Source organism: Sebastes umbrosus, chromosome 10 (genome assembly GCF_015220745.1).
Source record: "Sebastes umbrosus isolate fSebUmb1 chromosome 10, fSebUmb1.pri, whole genome shotgun sequence".
Taxonomy (NCBI): domain Eukaryota; kingdom Metazoa; phylum Chordata; class Actinopteri; order Perciformes; family Sebastidae; genus Sebastes; species Sebastes umbrosus.
The window spans coordinates 34,534,692-34,556,101 of NC_051278.1; the positions used below are offsets into that span (position 1 = coordinate 34,534,692).

General features: G+C 42.1%; 1 protein-coding gene across 1 annotated transcript in view; it reads left to right on the plus strand.

The window, feature by feature from the left end:
* The window catches only part of LOC119495768 (transmembrane 9 superfamily member 2-like), a 31,352-nt gene that overhangs the window by 6,566 nt on the left and 3,376 nt on the right, over window positions 1–21,410 (plus strand). The window contains 14 exon segments of the mRNA XM_037782527.1: window positions 193–317; window positions 5,024–5,131; window positions 6,079–6,082; window positions 9,034–9,113; window positions 10,974–11,082; window positions 11,300–11,432; window positions 13,089–13,208; window positions 13,343–13,400; window positions 13,918–14,077; window positions 15,940–16,091; window positions 18,606–18,717; window positions 21,112–21,226; window positions 21,229–21,267; window positions 21,270–21,281. Of these exon segments, the coding sequence (XP_037638455.1) occupies window positions 193–317; window positions 5,024–5,131; window positions 6,079–6,082; window positions 9,034–9,113; window positions 10,974–11,082; window positions 11,300–11,432; window positions 13,089–13,208; window positions 13,343–13,400; window positions 13,918–14,077; window positions 15,940–16,091; window positions 18,606–18,717; window positions 21,112–21,226; window positions 21,229–21,267; window positions 21,270–21,281 (1,327 nt within the window).

The following is a 21,410-nucleotide window of genomic DNA, read 5'->3' on the forward strand; positions in this document are numbered from 1 at the left end:
TTGGGAGGTAGAAACAAGATCAGTGGCATGCACCACTGTCTGCCACAGGGTCTTTTTTGATACTAGCACTTGTCTCAGTCCCGAAAGTCAGAATAGTTTATATCCTACACATAGATGTTACTGTAATAAGTCATTATTATACAGTGCATATGTCTATGCTTTGATCCTTTGTGTCTCGGTTTTGTTTTCCAGTCCAACTTTAATGAAAAGGATTCTTTCTACATCTTTAACCACGTGGACATCACCATCCATTACCACATCGTTGAGCATGAACAACTGGGAGCACGACTGGTGGCTGCAAAGATTGAACCCAAAAGGTGACAATTTTAGCTGGTATAGAGCTATCTATGATATGGAACCAGTGACTTTACATAAACTTTATAATTCATTCACCTGTCACACTGATGTCATCTTCACCCCTTATATATGTTATTATTAAGGCCCAAGCACGACCTATTGTTTTTGTTGAGATTATTATTCTGCTGTGCAATCGCATTTTTGAGGGGCTTGGGATGCTCGAAAACTCACCAAAATTGTCGTACACTTCAGAACTGCTTCTGCAGTGATTGGGCTCGGGCATGACCCTAATGCGTGGAAGGCCTCAGTTTGGATATAGTTGCTCCGATATTCCCGAAATTTGTTATCCACATTGTTCTCATCATTTCAGACATATTTCCCATCAGCTTTAATTTGCTCCGCCCAACAGGAAGTCAGCCATTTTAACTTTTGTTTGTACAATTTGTATACATATATATACTGGAAAAACAAAGTTAGTAAACTTGTGTTTGGTGGATTATTTCTCTGTTGTTACAATGCTAATTAGGGCCCAAGCACGAAAGTGCCAGGACCCCAACGGTGTCCTGGCATGAAGTGCAAGGAACCTATTGTTTTTCTAAGGATTATTATTCTTTTTCTGCTGGAATATCGCCTTTTTGGGACCTTAGCCATCCCCAAAAACTCACCAAAAGTGGAGTATGCATCAGAACTGGTGGGAAATTCAAAGTTCTGTAGTGACTGGGCTCGGGTGTCTCTAGGGGGCTCCATAACGTACGCAGTTTTTCAGAAAAAGTTTCTTCGATCTTCACGAAATTCAAGTATGTCATTGCTCACGCCCTCATACCTGGATTAAATGTTTTTGAGATTTTTTCGGCCAACAGGAAGTCAGCCATGTTGGACTTCCTGCGTGATTTTAAAATTTACGAACGCATATTTGAAGACTTTAGGATGCACAAAAAATTATGAAACTTTACACGCACATCCAAACTGGTAATTACTTTATTTTAGTGGTGAAATTTTGCTTGGGCGTGGCATGTTGGCTCTCTAGCGCCCCCTTATGTCTTGTTTCTTGTGAACATACCTTGATGTACTCGGAATCTCATGAAATTTGGCAAAATGATAGACACCTGTGAACTTTATGTAAATGTATAGCCATTAGGCTCAGTGTGTTTAGCCGGCTCTATAGCGCCCCCTAACGCGTTGAAATCTTAACTTTGTCAAAGTTGATCCGATATTCATGAAATTTGGTATGCATATCCCACTCATCATTTGAAACATATTCCTCATTGGGTTTCATTAGCTCCGCCCACCCAGAAGTCGGCCATATTGGATTTCATGTAATTTTTAGCGTTTTATAGGCCGCGTACTTTAACGAACTCCTCCTACAGATTTAATAAGATCAATTTGAAATTTGGTCAGGACCATCTTAAGACCTTGAGGATGAAAAGTCATCAAAATGGTGAGTTTTCACTTAACGACCTGACCGTGGCGTGGCGGCCATTTTGAGCCATTCGCCATGAAACAGTAGGCTGTTGTTACTTGCCTTTGCCTAGTCCCAGCTGCCCCAAACTTCTCAAGCTTGATAATAGTCCTGGCCTGAAGACATATACGTGCCACGACAGCGTGTTCCCTGACGTGCGCGTTCCCCAGACGTGCCCGCGGGGGCGAGGGCCCGTTCATCGCTGCTTGCAGCTTTAATTGGCATTGTATTTTACATCGTTGGAAAACCTGTTTATTTACCTTCACAATGATGTCCAACTTGTAAGGATCATGCATTTGTGGGATGAGCAGCACAGCTGATTATGTGGGTAGCGCCCAAGAAAAATGTTCCAAAATGCTCTGCCAATGGTAAACAGTGTATTCTCATAAGGTTACCAGGAAGCCTGCAATGACTGCCCTTCACCGTCAGGCCCGTTTGCGCTGGTGTCGACAACACAGACAATGGAACCTGAACATGTGGGGGAATGTCATGTTCAGTGATGAGTCCAGGTTCTGTCTGCCAAAGTTGGATGGCAGGGTCAAAGTACGGAGACGACGTGGAGAACGCTATGCTGATTGTTGCACCGATGGAGTAACAGCTTTTGGTGAGGGGCAGTGTCATGGTTTGGGGGGTTATCTCCCTCACTGGCAAAACAAGGCTTGTCATCATTGAAGGCCATCTCAATGCAGTGAGATATCGGGATGAGATTCTGCAGCCAGTGGCGATTCCATATCTCCACAATCTGGGACCTAACTTCATCCTCCAAGATGACAACGCTCGCCCCCACAGAGCCAGGGTTATCACAGACTACCTCCACAATGTGGGAGTAGAGAGAATGGAACGGCCTGCCAAGAGTCCACACTTCAACCCAATTCAACACTTGTGGGATCAGCTTGGGCGTGCTGTACGTGTTAGAGTGACCAACACAACCACGCTGGCTGACCTGCAACAAATCCTGGTTGAGGAATGGAACGCCATCCCACAGCAACGTGTGACCAGGTTGGTGACCAGCATGAGGAGGAGGTGCCAGGCTGTTGTGGCTGCGTATGGAGCTTCCACCGCTACTGAGGCTCCTGACGGTGTATTAAATGAATAAAGTGTAAAATAGCCAATATGTCTTGTTTGTTCCTTGTTACTGATAGAGAGTTCAATCATCCAATCCACCAAACAACTCAAAACAAGAGTCAATACCAACAGGAGAATACACTGTTTACCATTGACGGAGCATTTTGGAACATTTTTTTTGGGCGTTGCCCACATAACCAGCTGTGCTGCTCATCCCACAAATGCATGATCCTTACAAGTTGGACATCATTGCGAAGGTAAATAAACAGGCTTTCCAACCATGTAAAATACAATGACCATTAGCATTGTAACAGAGAAATAATCCACCAAACACAAGTTTCCGAACTTTCTTTTTCCAGTTTATATACATACATACATGCATACATACATACATACATATTTATGATATATAATGTATCAAACTCCTCTAAGAGGGATTATCAGATTAATTTCTAATTTGGTTGGTATACCCCTCCGACTAATTTGATGCTAAATTGTGAAGGAATAGTCGATACCTTGAACGATAATGTCAAAAGGTCATGTGATAATACACCATTTTTGGCACTTTACAGGTTTCTTTTTCTTTTTCTAAAACCCTCCTAGAGGACTCAACAGATCGACATCAGATTTGGTCAGCAGAACCTAAAGACCTTCACGATGCCAAACTGCAAAGCTTTTTAGTTTTAATGGAACGCAGTTGCCATGGCAAGGCGGGCAATTTGCATGCATCACCATGACACAGGAAGATGTATTATATAATGGTATACTATACTATACTATACTGTACTATATATATAATAGTGTACTAAATACTATCTAACTCGTGAGCTCAGTGTCCGATGGTCACGGAACTGCACAGCTTTAATTAGGGCCGAGGAAACCTATTATTTTTCGGAAGATTATTTTTTCACTGCGAGATCGCATTTTTGAGGTGCTTAAGATGCACCAAAACTCACAAAAATTGAAATACGCATCAGAACTGGTGAAAATTGCAAAGTTCTGTATTGATTGGGCTCGGGCGTTGGCCTCTAATACGAGGAAGGCCATAGTTTGGACAAAGTTGATCCTATATTCATGAAATTTGGTAGGCACATCCTGCTCATTATTTCAGACATATTCCTCATTGGGTTTCATTAGCTCCGCCCACCCGGAAGTCGGCCATTTTGATGCCGTTTTTCATGTATTTTATGCATACTTTTACATACTCCTCCTAGAGAGTTAATTGGAATTGCTTTGGTAGTATAACCCTCAAACAAATGCGACGCTAAATTGCGAAGGAATGTTTGATAGCTCAAACGTTGATGTCATAGGTTATGTGAGAAGACGCCATTTTATCACGTTAGAGGTATGGAAATAAATCCTCCTCCTAAAGGATTGAAGAGATCCATCTCAAAGTCGGGCAGGAGAATCTCAACACCTTCACGGTGCTAAATTACAAAGTTTTGGTGTTTTCGCCAAACGGCGTGCCAAATTTCGATGTTTCGACATGATACAGGAGGCTGTTGTAACTTGACTTTACATAGTCCAATCTGCCCCAAATTTTACAAGCTGGATAAGAGCTCAGGCCATATATTTGCCATTATGAGTGATAGTCATAGTGCCATCTACAGGAAACAGGAAGTTGTTGTAAATTGACAATACATTGTCCAATCTGCACCGAACTTGACATGTTTTATAAGAGTCTTGGGCGCCACGCGCTCCACGCACAAAATACCCTCTAACTGTTGCGTGCAGTGTCCGACTTTCATGGAAATGCATGGCAGCAGGAACCCCCTTCGTGGGCAAAGGGGCGAGGGCCTGTTCATCAATGCTTGCAGCTTTAATTTATATTATTTTCTGAAACTCCCCACTGGTTATATTGTTTCATTGTGTCACTGTTTCATTTTTTTGATCTATTTGTTAGATGCGTTCTGGAGCTAGGCACCTACTAATGTCAGTGTACTTTGTACTGTGTATGATTGTGTTTCTGATTTGATTGGATCTAGTCCAAATGTAGATGTCAGTTATTAAGCTTAGTATGTTGCTTTACATTTGGGGATGCTAACAGAGCTCTGGTTTGTTCCACAGACTAGTACAGTAGTGTGGTATTTATTAGCGTTCTTGTATGTTCTGCTTGTAGTGTGATCAAATCTGCCTGTGCATAACTGTGATAACTGGTGGACTACTTTAATCTATTTCTTTTGTCTGTGTTTCTCTGCCCAGCTATGAAAACAATAATGATGACAGCCCTGATTGTTCTGGAGGGCCTAAGTTCCTGAAAAACAAACACATAGGATTGTTCGAGATCCCGTACTGTCAACTTTGTGGTTAGTACAGCCGTATTGTCTTGACCGTAATACTTCATACACACAAACCACGTACTCAAATATATCAGGGACAATGTGGACAATCTTCAGGACTCTTCTGGGGCCGGTATTTCAAAAATGATCTCACAGGATTTATTCGGGTTGGATTTGATTAAATTCTTATCTGATCTGAAAATGTGGTATTTCAAAGCAGATCCAAAGATTTCTGATCCTGAAGATTTGGATGCAGATGTGGTGATCCAATCCTACTTTTAATCCAGACAAAATGCTACATTTGGTTATTTCAAAATGGAAGTCAGAAATCTGAAGCAGAGCAGCGCGAGAGAAGATCAGGTGTTTCAGGATTCAGACTTCTCTGGTTTTAGTTGGAGCAGGTTAGAACCAGGAGAGGCTTCTTCAGGTTCTGTTCTCAGACCTCGGCCTGTTGTGAGGTGTTGGACCCAACGTGAGCATCCGGACCTCGGGACGGGCGAGAGACCCTCTTCCCTCCCTTTCTTTGGCCAGCGGGCACAGTCCTCTTTCTGGGGACTGACGCAGCAGTTTGTCCACTGGACCAACTATTGTCATTATAAACATAAGGAACATTTCAAACTGTTTACTGTATTACACTGTTGTAGGAACACTTCTCCAGAAGGCAACAGGTCACAACACACTATACAACTGAAAAGCTTCTCTTTTGCTACGATATTGAAAATCCTTAAATAAACTACAAAATAAACTTGTGCATTAGGAGGAGTGTTTCAATTAGTTTCACTTTGGCTATATTTAAACATTCAAAGCACCCAAACATTTATGTTTTGCACTGTATTAAAGACGAACTACGCCATTTCCCAAATTCATATATGTTATTCCGTTGGTCTAATGTCCGGTTCAGACTACACGATATCAGCATGATTATAGCCCGACACGGCCGTCGTAGGGTGTCGATTCGGATCGGGAACGATAAATGAGTGTTGTGTGCAACAATCGATCGTTTTATCTCGTGTAGTGTGTCATAGTACACCACAACCGACGCTACGTCAGGGATGCCTCGCGACGTCAGGGACGCCTCGCGACGTCAGGGACACCTCACGATATCCCTACAGAAAGTCTAGCATGTTTGATTTTTTTTTTTGCTTTCCACTACAAGGTCGTGAATTTGACTGGCTGAGCACAGACGCACACAGCTGTAAACAAAGCACATGGCTACTTATTTTGCAGAATGATGTCATTGGACCTTCAACTGCTGCCGGACCTCGCAGTAGGATATTCAATCTAGGTTGTGTCGGAGTAAAAAACACCACTGCCGTTGCGTCTTTGCGCATGGAGCATTCCGTTGCGCGCCCGCTTTTACTTCTCCCTGTGAATTATATTTTTATGGTTTTCCCCTGGAGCCTCGTGGGCCCCTTTACATGGTCGGGCCCGGGGGCTTGAGCCCCAGTAAGCCCGTATATTAAGATGGCGGTGCCGGGATAGTGCGTATTGTCGGAACGGGACCGACGTGTAGTCTGTTGTGTCACGTCAAGAATTTATGACTCTCAATCATTTAACCCGACAAAGTGATCATCGTAACCGTCAAACATATTGAGTAGTCTGATCCTGGCATAAGACAGTCCAACAAATATTAGTTAACATGAACAACTCTCTCCCAGATCCCCAAAACTAGAGTGCTAAAACTCAAATTTGTGATATCACAGGGTATGGAAGTTTTTATTGGACTTTATTAGTTGTAACCCTCAGAAGACATTCCACAAATGTGTACCATGATCTGCAAATATTTCACTATCCACAAACATGTATTTTTGTATTTGTGTTGTGTAAAGTCACATCCACAAAAATACAGGGCGTTTGCAAATACGCATAACTTACACTGTAAATACGTATTTTAAGGTTTACATGTAAAGTGACATTACACATTTGTGCATCTATTTCGCATTTGCAGATTGCTTCCTGTGGATTTATGGGCCATGTGACATTTGTAACTTCCCTCCTGTTTGTTTACAGAATTTTGTCCAATTGGTACCGCAGCAGATCTGTAGATAAAAGTTGTAATCCACAGAAGAAAATTCACAAATATGTAACATGATCTGCAAATATTTCACTACCCACAAACGTATTTTTGTATTTGTGTTAGTTCATTCTAACAGAAAACAATGCAATTAAACTGATTTAGTCACTGACACTGGCTGGCGTTAAATAAAGATATTCCACGTCGTCTCTCACCTCCAGAAGCCAGGCTGTTGGCTGTCTTAGACTCTTCTTCTATAGCTTTCTGCCAGCAGCGTTAGACTGTAGTTCCGTCAGCTCATGTGAGGGGATGTCGCCCCCTCCTGGTGGAGCTAGTAAATGCATCTCTTACTTACAGATTGTTTCTACAGATCTTTGCGGTACCAATTAGTACCGCAAAATGCTGTAAACAAACAGAAGGGAAGTTGCAAATGTCACATGGCCCAAAAATGCACAGGAAGCGATCTGTAAATGCGCAAATAGTATTCCAGGTGTAGAAATAGATGCACAAATGTGTGTTTATCACTTTACATGTAAACCTTAAAATAAGTATTTACAGTGTAAGTTATGTGTATTTGCAAATCATCCTGTATTTTTGTGGATGTGACTTTACACAACACAAATACAAAAATACGTTTGTGGGTAGTGAAATATTTGCAGATCATGTTATATATTTGTGAATAGTCTTCTGTGGGTTACAACTATTTTCTACAGATCTGCTGCGGTACCAATCGGACAAAATTCTATAAAGAAACAGGAGGGAAGTAACAAATGTCACGTGGCCCGTAATGCACAGGAAGCGATCTGCAAATACAAACTAGATGCACAAATGTGTAGATGTCACTTTACATGTAAACCTTAAAATACATATTTACAGAGTAAGTTATGCGTATTTGCAAATCGCCCTGTATTTTTGTGGATGTGACTTTACACAACACAAATACAAAAATACATGTTTGCGGATAGTGAAATATTTGCAGATCATGGTACACATTTGTGGAATGTCTTCTGTGGGTTACAACTAATAAAGTCCAATAAAAACTTCCATAACAGGGTATAAAGTGTGGAACTGCTCCACAGACAATGAATGGGGAGAGATGATGTTGTAGATGACATTGAGAGCACCCAGAGGAATGTTCTGAGTATATGGGAACATTTTCTGTTTCACAACTGACAACAGCTCCAGACTTTATATCCTGTGACGTCACAAGTTTGAGACTTACTTCTCTGGTTTCTGTCTTTCAGAGAGAGCAGCTCCTGTTCACACAAATTGGTTGAACGTTCCTCAGTGATGGAGACAACATATTGGAAACCTTAATTTAGGTGGTGTTCCCCTTTAAGCAGTAAACTGTGAACAAAAACTGTTGTCAACAGCAACGCCGACACACCGTCCTCGTCTTATGCACAACTCTCTCTCTCTTTCCATTGCTGTTGTAGCTGACCGGAAACCCGCAGGCGGGTCTTCCAGCTCTGGCGTTTCATTTGTGCTCGCCATAGTGTGACTGATATGCACGCCAATCAGCTCATTGTTCTCGCTGCTAATGGCATCTGAGGGGAACTGTCGCTACACTCTGCCTCTCCCCCACTGTGGTGCATCAAGTCATCGAGATACTGAACCAGCACAGGCAAGGGAATAACCCCAGAACGGCCCCGAAAAATAGCAGGTCACCGGTGTGAAGCTGCGTAGCATGCCCTGCACCAACACCACGATTAAGCACAAGTCATGAAGTCAGTGGGGGCAGACGACCTTTGATAAAAACATCCGCAGGGAACCGTGAGCCTGCAACGTCACTGCTAATTAGAAGTTATTAAAATATCTTTAAGCAGACCAGACGATACACACTGGTAGGAGTTAGGATGCCCTGGTTGGAGTTAAAACAGAGCACATTTTACAGCAAAAATGTATGTTTGTGTGTGTAGGAAGACAAGAACATTCGTTGGGCGTCTAGATGGGACTACATCCTTGAGTCAATGCCTCACACCAACATCCAGTGGTTCAGGTAAGACTCAAACACACACTGACATACTTTGATTTGACATTAATTCATTTTGTGCCATCATTTGCAGCTCAGATATAATTCATTAATACGAGCCCATGTTCATGTTGAATTTTCTGATCAATGATCATCATCAGTGATGTTTGGAAGTTCATTAACAACAAAAGTTCAAGTGGTCATCAGTTAACACATCAAGATCTGAGAGCATGCAGGGACAGATGTGGAACTGCTGACCCAAACATCTGTGTCTAATCTGTCTGTAGACATCTGTCTAAGTAAGCAATAAAGGTCGTTGCTAGATCTTCTAGATCAGTGGTTCTCAAACTGTGGTACACGTACCACTGGTGGTCCGCGTGCTCTCTCTAGTGGTACGCGGAGGAATCTCTGAATATTGATTCCTCTTATTGAAGCTTTCCCACAGTTACACTGCACTATGATGCATATGCATGCTATGTCATGTTTCAGTTTGTTTTGGACCGGAGACACGGCGGAGAGAAAAAAAAAGTGCTCAACAGCGTGGCGCTACTAAACCTGAGGGGGTGCACCCTATTTTGACCTGATAAAGCGACACTGAACAGCAAATCTGTGTTGAAATCAGCAGGAGGAGAGTTAGTAACGTTAGCTGCACAGTCCTGACTGGATAAATACCGGAGATACAAACGTTAACGGAGGTGACACTGAGTTAATATTATGAGACGTTCACTGTCTGCTCAGGAAAAATTACTATTGGGTGAAGGTAAATTACAATGTTATCATGATGAGTTCAAATGTAATCTTGTAAAATGTAGTTTTTGGCGAGAAACTTGAATAAATCCAGTTGTTTGAAGGAGATGTTTTCACATCACTATAAAATAGATAATAGAGATTGAATTCTGACCTGTTTAACTTCCTAACACTAGCTCTAAGCAGCTAGCCAAGATTTATTTTAATCAAAGCAAATATTTAAATAATCATAGTCATTTGAATTGTGTGTTTTTATGCAAATGACCACTATAGATGACAATAACAAAGTACAGTACAGTACTGTGTACAGTAAAAAACAGGGCTTTTTGGACCTGCAGTGCATGTTTTTATATGTTGGTATGCTGGGGGATTCTCTGTTTTAAGTTTTGTTAATGGAATCATTACTTCCCAAAACAGTCAGTCTTGTACGGTTCATAAACTCCTGCATATAATGTCATATTCTTAATAATCTGCTGTTTGGAGTGATTTTCAGTCAAATAAATGCTGAAAAATAAGTGTGCTGTATGTTTTCTATAAATTAATGTAGTGATAAAATAAATTTGACTTCTGACAGAATTTGTTTGGCCCCCGGCAACAATCTGGACTTCTCATGTGACCGCCCAGGAAAAAATAATTGCCCACCCCTGGTCATGGTGGTTCTTGGAGAGTCAAATATTTTCTGAGGTGGTACGTGGTGTAAGAAGTTTGAGAACCACTGGTCTAAGCTGTATGTCTTCAGTTTGAGCAATTTGTTCATCTTGCATACACACTTTTAAGTCAGTTAACTCCACTAGATTTCAAACGACATCAGTGTGAAGGTGATTCCTCCCGTCTTCCCTCCACTCCGTCTGTCCAGTGCCGACCATGACAGCCCAGTGTAACAGTCCCCCAGTTTTCAGTGACAGCAGGCTTTGGGGGAAGACTTCAGATAGCATTCATCATTATTTTGGCTTAAAAATGCCTCTGATGTCAAACATTAATGATGTCACAGTGTCCTAATGATTCATTGCTCAACCCTGTTGTCTATTAGCTGACCGGTTGTCTGTAAGAACAGAGACAATCCACATCAAAATTGTGATACGACATTCATTAAGTAATGACTATGATACCTAATGTGACTTGTCTGTTTTTTATTCCCAGCATAATGAACTCGTTGGTGATCGTGTTGTTCCTGTCTGGAATGGTAGCCATGATCTTGTTGAGGACTCTGCATAAAGATATTGCCAGATACAATCAGATGGACTCTGTGGTGAGTACCTGTCTGTGGGGCTGAAAGCATCACTGTTGAGCTGAGAGGGAGCTGTGTTCCAAATATTTATAATATATTATATATAGGTTATAGTGACAGCAATGATTCACTTTAAATTTACTATCACATGAAACATAATCATACCAGGTAGTCACGGCACTACTGTAACATGGACCTTAGGGGTGAAGCTGTGTTGTTGTCATATCTGCTCATCCAGGAGGACGCTCAGGAGGAGTTTGGGTGGAAGTTGGTCCATGGAGATGTTTTCCGACCTCCCAGGAAGGGAATGCTGCTATCTGTTTTCCTCGGCTCTGGAACCCAGATCTTCATTATGACCTTTGTCACCCTTTGTATGTTTTTTTTATATCTTTATTATCTTCATAATTGTTTATTAGAATTAAAAACAGTCACAGATGCCAACACTAGTACCACCTTATCCTTATATGGTGACAGTACCTGATAGGTGTGTTGCTTCATTACTTGCCCTTGACATGCCATTAGCTTTCCTGTTTTTCTTCTGTCATATCCACTCCATAATTAATGCTCCCTGACCCTTTGCCTTGCCTAATTAAGGTTAAAAAGTGTGAAATACAAGACATTCAACATCTTCATTCAACATCTAATTCAGAAAACGTGTGTGTGTGGAGAAGGAGGAGCTGAGCCCGACTCTCGATGAAACACCAACACAGAGAGCATAGGACAGAAGCCACGTGCCCAGAAATGACACCAAAACAATGCAAGGAGTTTTTTTCTGTTCATTTGGCTTATGCACTGTGAAAAAATACTTATAAAATCAGGGAAAACCTAGATTTTTATCAATTGTAATTACACAATATTCCACATTTTACAATTGATTTCATTTTTATTTTGAAAAATGGCTGCCACGGCCCTCAGAGGCCAAATTGGCAGCGCCCGATATCTATATATTTTTATAATATACGTATAAACCTACATCTGTGCCAAATGTGTTGCTTTTATCGCAAAATGCACAGTTGTTATGCTTAAATGCCCCGCTATGTGCACTCATTCAGTGTCTGCATTGGTCCATAATAATCTGGGTTTATTTTTATGTAAATCTGTGTGTCGTCCGCATATAGTAGGATGTATTGTTGTTGTTTTCCAAGATGTGCGCTAGGGGGAGTGGACTAGAGCTGGACCAAGAATGGACCCTTGGGGAACTCTACATGTCATTGCTGCTCGTTCACATTTGTACCAGTCCAGTTGATGGCTGTGCCACAGAGCCCCACCCAGTTTTCCAGTCTGTCCAGTAGTATGTTCTGGTCAACTGTGTCAGACGCAGCACTGAAAGCCAACAGTATTAAGACAGAGACTTTGCCATTGTTGGTATATAAACAGATGCGGTTTGGGACTTTTCATGAGAGCAGTGTCAGTGCTGTGATGTGGTCGGAATGCAGATTGGAGAACATCAGAACAGTTATTAGGTGCCAGGAAGGTGTTTTGCTCTGATTTTACCCAGAAATGGGAGGTTTGATATGGGCCTGTAGTTCCAACTTCAGCTGTAGCTCAAACTGTGAGTCATGTATCATTTTGTATGGGAACAGGAATAGGACTTTTACTTCCAGAACCAGGAGTGCCCAAAATAGCTCCTCCCTCTTCGCGACTCAATAAAGAGTAAAGGAATTGGCCCAGTAGTATTCACCATACATCCATAGATACATCCATGGCCAGTCAGCACATCTGTGGGAGTTTCAGTCTGTTAAGTATTGCTGACTTATCTTGTTTAAACTCTGAACTGACTTGGGTTCTGTCCAATCATGAAGAATTCTTATCCCTACCATTTCCATTTTGTGAAATGTTTTTTTCTGTTTTGTTGTTGAGTTTTGTCCAATTGTACTGTGTTCTGCACTTCAGGGCCGCCACAAAAAAACAATATCAACCAATATTTCATGATCCGATTTTTTAAACTCATAAATAGATATTGGTATTAGCCTAAAAGAATCCAGTATTAGTGGGACCTGTAATAATGTCCTCTCCCCTCTCTCCAGTCTTTGCTTGTCTTGGGTTCCTCTCTCCGGCGAACCGTGGCGCTCTGATGACATGTGCTGTTGTTCTCTGGGTTCTTCTGGGAACTCCTGCTGGATATGTGGCTGCTCGCCTCTACAAATGTAAGTGAGAAAGGAAACAGGGAAGTGTCTCATGTTGGCGAAAAAAATATTCCAGGTAGGGCTGTAGCTACCGATTACTTTCATAATCCAGTTTGATTTGATTTCTGTAAATCCTTTATGTTTGTTATCGTCAGCTTTTGGAGGAGAGAAGTGGAAAACCAACATTCTGCTGACAGCCTTCCTCTGTCCTGGGTAAGACTGGTACAGCTGGCTCAAACACTCAACATAATACTGGACACAACACCAGGGTAGAAGTTTATGTAAGGGATAATGTACAGCGAGCCGGTCATTGTTGTGAAAGAATGGCGGAGGGGTCACTCATAGCCCTGTCGGGGATTTTTTCACAACAATGCCCCGCTAGCTGTACATTATCCTTACTTATTACACGGCTACTTACTGAAGAAATCAATATTTTGACACAAAAACGATCTTCCAGAGTCCAACACCAGAGCATAGCAACGGTCTGCTATACATAGCAACGGTCTGTTATACATAGCAATGGTCTGCTATACATAGCAACGGTCTGCTATACATAGCAACGGTCTGTTATACATAGCAACGGTCTGTTATACATAAATTACAGATCGCAGAACGCCGTGATTGACCAATCAGAATCGAGTATTCAACACAGCCGTGTAATAATACATGAGAAAGAAGACAAGGACTTGACTCCACTCTCTCAATCATTAACTCCTTCATCTCTACTCAGGGTGGTATTTGCTGATTTCTTTCTGATGAACTTGATCCTGTGGGGTGAAGGGTCTTCAGCAGCCATGCCATTTGGGACCCTTGTAGCCATATTGGCTCTTTGGTTCTGTATCTCAGTGCCACTCACTTTTATAGGAGCATACTTTGGCTTCAAGAAGGCAGTAAGTAAATATAAACATACATCCATTCATACCTGAGGCCTGTACTACGAAGTGAGTTCAACATACCCAGGCTATCTCCTCGTTATCTGTCTTAACTAACCCCAACAACCGAGATCACGCTAAACAGTCCTACGACGCTGGTTATCAACTTGGTAAATCAACCCAGGGTTTCTCAGTCTGATTATGAGCGCGTTCACATGAATGGGGCGGTGTTTACAGCATATGACCAATCACAGACATGGACAAGTCTACTGTCAGCAGAGCGTCACATTTTACAAAGGAAGAGTAAACTATATTAGACAAATAGGAAGAAGTTAAACACTTAATCAGACTAAAAGTAACACAGTTGAAGCTGCCAAATGCAGGAAGGACAGCTGGTTAAAGAAAAAACTCCCGATGTGTGAATGTGTAAATTAACAGACTTATTCATTTAACGGAACACTCAAAAGTCAGATATAGTCGTCTAGATATAAATAGCTTTCAGAAGTGTTTTGGATGAATGCGTTACACTTCATTATGCCCTTTAACAAGTTTGTGGCGTATGTGACTATTTGATCCTTCTTTCAGCTGCGTCCTGTCTCCGGCGGTGTGAAACGGACTCAAGACCAAGTAAAGAAATAAATATAAAAACATGATTCAAAGTGGTAAACACCCACAATAAATCCAGCTGTCTTTCCTCATCTGTCAGTTTAAACTGTGTTGTTTTCAGTCTGATTATGACTGTAACTTCTTCATCCGTCAGTTTAAACTGTGTTGTTTTCAGTCTGATTATGACTGTAACTTCTTCATCTGTCAGTTTAAACTGTGTTGTTTTCAGTCTGATTATGACTGTAACTTCTTCATCTGTCAGTTTAAACTGTGTTGTTTTCAGTCTGATTATGACTGTAACTTCTTCATCCGTCAGTTTAAACTGGGTTGTTTTCAGTCTGATTATGACTGTAACTTCTTCATCTGTCAGTTTAAACTGGGTTGTTTTCAGTCTGATTATGACTGTAACTTCTTCATCTGTCAGTTTAAACTGTGTTGTTTTCAGTCTGATTATGACTGTAACTTCTTCATCTGTCAGTTTAAACTGTGTTGTTTTCAGTCTGATTATGACTGTAACTTCTTCATCCGTCAGTTTAAACTGGGTTGTTTTCAGTCTGATTATGACTGTAACTTCTTCATCTGTCAGTTTAAACTGGGTTGTTTTCAGTCTGATTATGACTGTAACTTCTTCATCTGTCAGTTTAAACTGTGTTGTTTTCAGTCTGATTATGACTGTAACTTCTTCATCTGTCAGTTTAAACTGTGTTGTTTTCAGTCTGATTATGACTGTAACTTCTTCATATTTGTGTAATATCATACGAACCACGCACTGAGCTCTGATTGGTCAGTAGGCGGTACTTTTATATGAGTTGATCTCTTATCTGGAACATAACCTGCACCGGAGCAGGTCAGCTGTTCAGCATCAGTTACCATGGTGATCTACCCCGGTAAGAAGTGAACCACCTTCATAGGACTGAAAACCCTGAAGGGTTAACCCTGAAGTTACCTCACTAACGCCAAATCCTGCTTCATAGTACAGGCCTCTGATACATTCTGTAATTGTTGGTATACATTTCATGTCAGTGACGAGTGTGCTGTCACAATGTCATCAGTAAAGTACAGTAAGTACTCAAGTAACTAACTTAAGTTCTTAAGTAAGAGTCTGTTGCTCGGTCCAGCATTGTTTGTGTTGTTATGTTCTGTCATCATGATGATTTCATGTAAAGATGCTGTACTGTGGTTCACATTAACAAACTTGAAGTATGTTCCATTTTTAAATAGAGTGACTATTTCAGGGTGTACCTGACTGTTTGATTCTCTCTCTCTTCTTTAAGGGTATCGAGCACCCAGTGAGGACCAATCAGATTCCTCGTCAAGTCCCAGAGCAGTCCTTCTACACGAAGCCTTTCCCTGGTATCATCATGGGAAGAATTCTGCCTTTTGGATGCATATTTATTCAGCTGTTCTTCATATTAAATTCCATCTGGTGAGAATGAAGAAAAAGTAATATTCATAGAACGTCTGAATACATCTTGCAACCTCAGTTTTTGCTACTAAAAATGTAAGTATAGAAAACTGAGAGTCCGTTCAGCCTGAAAGACATGAACAGGTATTAGAACTAGCCATGATGAGCACAAATCAGCAACTAAATGGGATATTTTGATATGAAAAAGAACAGAATACAATCGAGTGGAACATTTTGTTCTTCTGAAGTGTCTCGAGCACAAACACATTGTCCTACTTGGTTTTTACATTACAGAGGGACATAATGCATATATTCTTTTGTTTAGAACTATTTTGGCAGATAGAATTTACCCAAATAGAGAATAGAAAAAATAATCTTTTAAACCTTTTATATGTGTTTCCAATCAGTGCTGATGGTAAATGTAGTCCACTGAAGACATTAATTCCCCGGTGCCACTGCTATATTGACAGCTGATTTCTCAGATTTTTCATCTGGCGGGAGAGGAGGTCGTGTTGCTCTGGCTCTATATCTGGCGTGGAGAGGAGGTTGTGTTGCTCTGGTTCTATCTGTTTGGCGTGGTCAGGAGGTTGTGTCGCTCTGGCTCTATCTATCTGGCGTGGAGAGGAAGTTGTGTTGCTCTGGCTCTATCTATCTGGCGTGGAGAGGAGGTTGTGTTGCTCTGGCTCTATCTATCTGGCGTGGAGAGGAGGTTGTGTTGCTCAGGCTCTATCTGTTTGGCGTGGTCAGGAGGTTGTGTCGCTCTGGCTCTACCTGTCTGGCGTGGAGAGGAGGTTGTGTTGCTCTGGCTCTATCTATCTGGCGTGGAGAGGAGGTCGTGTTGCTCTGGCTCTATCTGTTTGGCGTGGACAGGAGGTCGTGGTGCTCTGGCTCTACCTATCTGGCGTGGAGAGGAGGTTGTGTTGCTCTGGCTCTATCTATCTGGTGGGGAGAGGAGGTCGTGTTGCTCTGGCTCTACCTATCTGGTGAGGGAGAGGAGGTTGTGTTGCTCTGGCTCTACCAATCTGATGTGGAGAGGATGTCGTGTTGCTCTGACTCTACCTATCTGGTGGGGAGAGGAGGTCCTGTTGCTCTGGCTCTACCTACCTGGCGTGGAGAGGAGGTCGTGTTGCTCTGGCTCTATCTGTTTGGCGATGCCAGGAAGCTGCTCGACATCCTCCTGGATCCACCCTCTCACATATGTTCACATTATAAATATTAATTTTTGTCATATGGATTGTCTATGTTGTATGTTCATGATGTTGTTACTCTGTACACACGACATCTATTGCACGTCTTTCCATCCTGGAAGGGGGATCCCTCCTCTGTTGCTCTTCTTGAGGTTTCTAACATTGTTTTCCCTGTTAAAAGGTTTTTTTTGGTTCAGTTTTTCCTTATCCGATGAGAGGGTGGTACTGTAAAGGACGGAGGGTGTCGTATCCTGTACAGATTGTAAAGCCCCCTGAGGCACATTTGGGATTTGGGATTTTGGGCTATACAAATAAAATTGACTTGACTTCTCCTGCTGCCGAGCCATGCCGGCTGCCCGCTGAGCAGCTACCCCGCTGCAGCAGCTCGTTGGCGGTTCTCACTCCTTCAGAGGCAGACCATTAAATTAGCTGTGTTGAATATTTGATTCTGATTGGTCAATCACAGCGTTCTGCCGTCTGTAATTTCTCTATAACAGACCGTTGCTAGGTATAACAGACCGTTGCTAGGTATAACAGACCGTTGCTACGCATAGCAGACCATTGCTATGTATAGCAGACCGTTGCTATGTATAACAGACCGTTGCTATGTATAACAAACCGTTGCTATGTATAACAGACCGTTGCTATGTATAGCAGACCGTTGCTAGGTATAACAGACCGTTGCTACGCATAGCAGACCATTGCTATGTATAGCAGACCGTTGCTATGTATAACAAACCGTTGCTATGTATAACAGACCGTTGCTATGTATAGCAGACCATTGCTAGGTATAACAGACCGTTGCTACGCATAACAGACCGTTGCTACGCATAGCAGACCATTGCTATGTATAGCAGACCGTTGCTATGTATAACAAACCGTTGCTATGTATAACAGACCGTTGCTATGTATAACAGACCGTTACTATGTATAACAGACTGTTGCTATGGACCCAGCTCTGATGTTGGACTCTGGAGGACCGTTTTTGTGTCAAATTATTGATTTCTTCAGTAAGTAGCCGTGTAATAAGCGGGATAATGTACAGCTAGCGGGTCATTGTTGTGAAAGAATCCCCTTCAGGGCGATGAGAGACTCTGTAGGGGATTCTTTCACAATAATGACCAGCTCATTGTACATTATCCCTTAAATATAGCACGCACAGGATTTTATTGCTTCATTCGACTACATTTAGCATCAAAAGGTGGCAAATTATTTTTTGTATTTAAATCTACTATTTCTCTGCCTATTACCTAATATGGTGGCAGACTGACAATAAGATGCATTTCCATCCAGTGATGTCTGTAATCTATTGTATTTACTGTAGTCCATGTCTCTGCCTGTCCTCCAGGTCCCATCAGATGTACTACATGTTTGGCTTCCTCTTCCTCGTCTTCATTATTCTGGTCATCACCTGCTCTGAGGCCACCATCCTGCTCTGCTACTTCCACTTATGTGCTGAGGTAAAGAGCATGATCAGTGCAATACCTTAACATTATCATCTTAATGTTTCAGCCATGATAATAATACTGACATCAGCTATTCATTTGAAATGTGACCAGTTTTATGCACTACAGTAGCTACTGGCCGATAGCCGGTTGTTTGGGAACAGAGACGTTAATACATCCACCACGGTACAGGCTGACAGCATACAGCCCATGGGTGTATTATTTATCCATCCATTATCTGTAACCTCTTATCCCACTTGAGGTGACGGGGGGGCTGGAGCCGATCCCAGCTGACATTGGGTGAAGGGGCGGGGGTACACCCTGGACAGGTCTCCAGACTATCATAGGACTGACACATAGAGACAGACAACCATTGACACTCACATTCACACCTACGGGACATTTAGAGTCATCAATGAACCTAACCTGCATGTCTTTGGACTGTGAGAGGAAACCTGAGAACCCGGAGAGAACCCACGCTGACACAGGGAGAACATGCTAACTCCACACAGAAGGACCTCAAGCTGGATTTGAACCCTCTTGCTGTGAGGTGACAGTGCTAACCACTGCACCACCGTGGGTGTATTAGAAGATAATAAAAGTGATGAATTACAGCCAATATATCCATTATTACAGCCGCATACAGCTAGCAGGAAGCTGGCAGAACCAGATATGCCATGAGCGTGCAGAGCGTCCCGTGGGTCTGATGACTGTTCATTATGGCGAGAAAAATAACTCTGGATACAGCTGTTTGCTCATTTTGCTACTTTTAGGACATCATGATTTAAATGAGGGATCTTTAAGTGCTCCTACTGAGAAGTTGATTTATATCCTCTGATTTACAGACGTCTCTTTATACATCCATGAATCGTGTAACGACTGCAACAGAAAGTTTGCTGATCCGGCGGGGAGTCGCTGGGGATTCCGCTGGCTGTGTGCGAGTTGCTACAAAGCCACTAACTGAAAGTTCGTCTCCTGGAGCTGCCGCATGTTCTCCTCCCGGCGAAGCGGTCTCCTTCAATCATTGCACCTTTAAGTCTAAAGATGCATCTTGCAGTACAACTTTAATCAGAGTCCCAAATAGAATGGCACTCGGAGAGCGCAGTCCGCCGCCAATGCGTGACTTTAAAACCAGATCCCAGCTCCCAGCTGGCGGTACTGTGAGGTAGTCGGCTTGTTATTAACACCGTGTGTTTCCGTGTAACGTTTCGGCGGATGCCTCTTCTCTCATTCAGCAGCCTTGTTATGTCTGTATAACGTTACACTACATTGTCTCTCATCCCGTCATCTACCGCTTTGTTCTTTCTCACCGCGGACGGACAGCAGCTCCACACACACATCCACACACATATCTCTCTGCTCTCAGAAGGAGGCAGGGTCACGCGTTATCAACGCGTCATCAACGCGTCATCAGTTACTCTGCGCATGTGTTCTACCCTGTGGTCTTCATGCTCAGGCTGATCAGAATCCTTAAATAAATTCCTGAATCCGGATCATCATCCGGATCGACACCAAAATCTAATGGATTGTTCATTGTGCCCCCCCCCCCCCCCCCCCCCCCCCCCACACCCCCACACCCCCCCCCCAAAAATAAAACCATTCATTCAAAGCCATCGCAAACTTTTGGAGTAATCCTGCTGACTGACAGACAGACAGACAGACAGACAGACAGACAGACAGACAGACAGGTCGGACATTGATGGTTTGGCAACCACAATGGTTTGACATGTTTTGTATTAGTTTAGATTTGATTAAGTTCTGATTTCTATGTTGATGTGATTGATTTAAAGTTCTCATAATTGTAAAAAGTGAGATTTTCATGTCTTTTATAATATAAAGCAGGTTTAAGTGCTATATAAATACTGTTAAACTATCAAAACACTCAATATACTGAGAAATACACACAGCCCATATTCAGAAATTGTGCGTTTGAAACAAGCTGTCAGGATTTCTGTCCATTTGTGATGTCACAAATATACAATATATAGACCATTACACGGTTTTAAAAATAAACATTCTAAATGTGTCCCAGTTTATTTCCTGTTGCAGTGGATGTAAATAACATCAACTGACAGAAAGTAAATATGGACCCAAACTGTTGCCTATCAACGCAATTCCATTGCATTTCAGTTGAAATGCACTAAAACGGAGCGTTTCTGACAGACGGTAAATACAGGTATATTCAGGCAGACAGTATGAGGAAAATAAAGTTTTTTTTTTAACATTACAGCATGTAAACATGTTCTAGTAGAAACATAAAATACAAGTATGAACCTGAAAATGAGCACGATATGGGACCTTTAACACTCACCAGCATCGACAGACTCTGTATGACAGCGGCCACTCGCTCTTTCTTCAGTCAAGACCTCCCTTCCATCTGAACCCTGGCTGTGTTCCTCCTCTTCACAGGACTACCATTGGCAGTGGCGTTCCTTCCTGACCAGCGGCTTCACTGCGGTCTATTTCATGGTCTACGCCATTCATTACTTCTTCTCTAAGCTGCAAATCACCGGACTGGCCAGCACATCCTGTACTTTGGATACACCATGATCATGGCTCTCATCTTCTCTTATTCACTGGTACGTATATACAGTATATATAAAAAGAAGGGAAGGATGAGGGTTGAGGTATTTTCTATTTGGGATTGTCATGGCTGTCATCTTTCTCATGCATACAGCTACAGAACTGATTATTTTGGGGGTACAACT